The sequence below is a fragment of the Penaeus monodon genome, chromosome 3 (assembly GCF_015228065.2).
Source record: "Penaeus monodon isolate SGIC_2016 chromosome 3, NSTDA_Pmon_1, whole genome shotgun sequence".
NCBI lineage: Eukaryota > Metazoa > Arthropoda > Malacostraca > Decapoda > Penaeidae > Penaeus > Penaeus monodon.
Window position 1 is genome coordinate 58,917,959 of NC_051388.1, and position 2,500 is coordinate 58,920,458.

The window sequence follows — 2,500 nt, forward strand, 5'->3', positions numbered from 1 at the left end:
AGTTAGAGTTATTCTTGTGCTTCTTACTGCAAAATGAGGTCATTTGCAGGGCTGGGTGTTGTTGTATAGCTAGGTTGCTGCTATAAACGGCTCGATTGTAGGTCATATTGATTATGTAGTGACACTGCCCAGTTAACCAGTACCAACATATATTTTTTTCGCCTTGACTGTATTAGCAACAATACCAAAGTACTTCACGATCTGGTCAGAAAACATACTTCTGTTTTTTTTCAAGTTATTCCAAAGTTCCTTGGAAGTTTGCCCACTGGTGGCCTATTTTCTAAAGTAGTTTTCACTTTTCATTATAAATTGCAGTTTATAAAGTAGATTAACCTGGGATAGGTGTAATTGGATAGTAACAAAAATACAATTATTGGAGTGCCATCCTTATTTAAACATCTTGGAAAGGTTGAAACTAAGGTAAAAACAACAATCAGAAGGATATCATCTGGTAATTTGAGGTACACTTGGATAGATAGTTGGTTCTGTAACTTGTTTTATTATTATTAAACATCCTTTTGATAATTCTGGTTCTGACATTAGTTTGATGTAGGCTATATATAAGCTGATCATAAATGAGAGTACATTGACATAAAAATTCAAAAATTTTCTTCATATTTTGAAGATATAAAATCTATGGATATTATCCCAAACTGTAATCTGAAAGGATTTAAACATCCCTGCATGTTCAGATAGAAACTGGTTCTAATGTATTGTTAAAAATATAGAAACTGCTGCATCTGGACCAGACCAGAATCTTGCCTCAGTTAATCAATATTGGATGCTCTATCTAATGGTGATAGCTAAAACTAGGCAAGTTGTATCCTTTACAGAAAATACTAATATTGTGGTAGTGATATTGTTACTTTATACTTTGAAAAGGGTGTAAGGTATAACAAATTTGCAGCATTCTAAAGTACTGTATATCAAAGCCGGAGGGAAACTTTCTGGTGAAGAGGCAATTATATATTTCTTTGATTTTTTTTATGAAATAGTATAACTAGCATGACATAAATATGGTGTTACCATGTGAACACTATATAGTAGACAAAGGAGGAATTAAATTAGAGTGAACAGAATAGAACTAGAACTATACTGTAAAATGAAGATAATAAAGCTCATGATTTTTTTAGATGTAATTATATATTTTTCTCCCATGAATAGTTGTATAAATCTCCCATCCCCTTTGTACACAACCAATAACACCATATTACAGTACATTGTATATGAAACTGACAGTACTATTGCAATACAAAACTTCAATATTTGAAAATTGTTTTCCAAGATTTGGTTTGTATACAGAAAAGTATTTATTGTTGCTATTGTCAGTAGTTTTTATAGTACTAGTCCTAAAACATAATAACAGTACTGCCAGCAAAACTTATAATGTTATACTGATGGTAGGTACTGTCATCCCTGTAATGTATATAGTTGCCTGCATGTGGATGTGAAATTGTGTGTATGGGTTTTTGTAAGAGAAAGGTGATGGTATAGGCATCACTTGTATTCATCTTTGGCTCAATAGTCAAGGGACCTTTAGTAAGAAAATCAACATAATATGAACACTGATGATGAGGTAAATATATAGATTTAGGAATATTGAGATGGATAGCAAATTGTCTGTCTGAGAGTAAAGAATTTGGCTAGGTTTATACATTCTGGTTTTTACTTTTGTTTTTTTTTAACTAAAGATATATATATACTTTACAGGTTGCTTTTCCTCTAGTATCATGTGCTCTCTTAGCACTTCTTGTGTTGGTGGTATGCCGCCTGCGCACCTCCTCCCCAAAAGCCATTACAGATGAAATTAAGCGAGAATTAAAGAGCAAAGGTATGTATATTGATTTATCTAATAGTATTGCTTTATCAGATCAGTATGTTATGATTACTGTATTCTTTTGTACTACTGTTATTTACATTTATAGATTTTTTGTCATAAATAAACAATTTCCATATTCTTTTTCACAGTTGACGATGTCAAAGACTTTGTCGGTGTCGGAACCAGACCTAGGTTCCGGAAACGTGACAAAATCTATTTCTATGGGCGGAAGATGCTTCGCAAGGTAAACTATGTGCGAGATAAGGTCGGATATACTAAAGATTTTTGTGCACTGTGTGGATCTGCAGTAGACCAGTGTCATATGTGGTAGAATGTCGTTCCATAAGGTTTATCCATAGAATATATCCAGTGAAGTCTGTATTGGATGTGGTGGGACTTAATATTGTAATTATTGATTAACTGATATATATATATATATATATATATATATATATATATATATATATATATATATATATATATATATAATATACTTTCTCTCTACTCTCATTCATATACTTCTCTCTCTCTCTCTCTCTCTCTCTCTCTCTTTCCTTCCTCTCTCTCTCTCTCTTTCCATTCCTCTCTCTCTCCTCTCTCTCTCTTCTCTCTCTCTTCTCTTCTCTTCTCTCCTCTCTCTCTTCTTCTCTATCTCTTTCTCTCTTTCTCTCTCTCTCTCTT

General features: G+C 32.8%; 1 protein-coding gene across 1 annotated transcript in view; it reads left to right on the top strand.

Moving 5' to 3' along the window:
* The window catches only part of LOC119597577 (patatin-like phospholipase domain-containing protein 7), a 37,687-nt gene that overhangs the window by 290 nt on the left and 34,897 nt on the right, over positions 1–2,500 (top strand). The window contains 2 exon segments of the mRNA XM_037947156.1: positions 1,711–1,831; positions 1,969–2,063. Of these exon segments, the coding sequence (XP_037803084.1) occupies positions 1,711–1,831; positions 1,969–2,063 (216 nt within the window).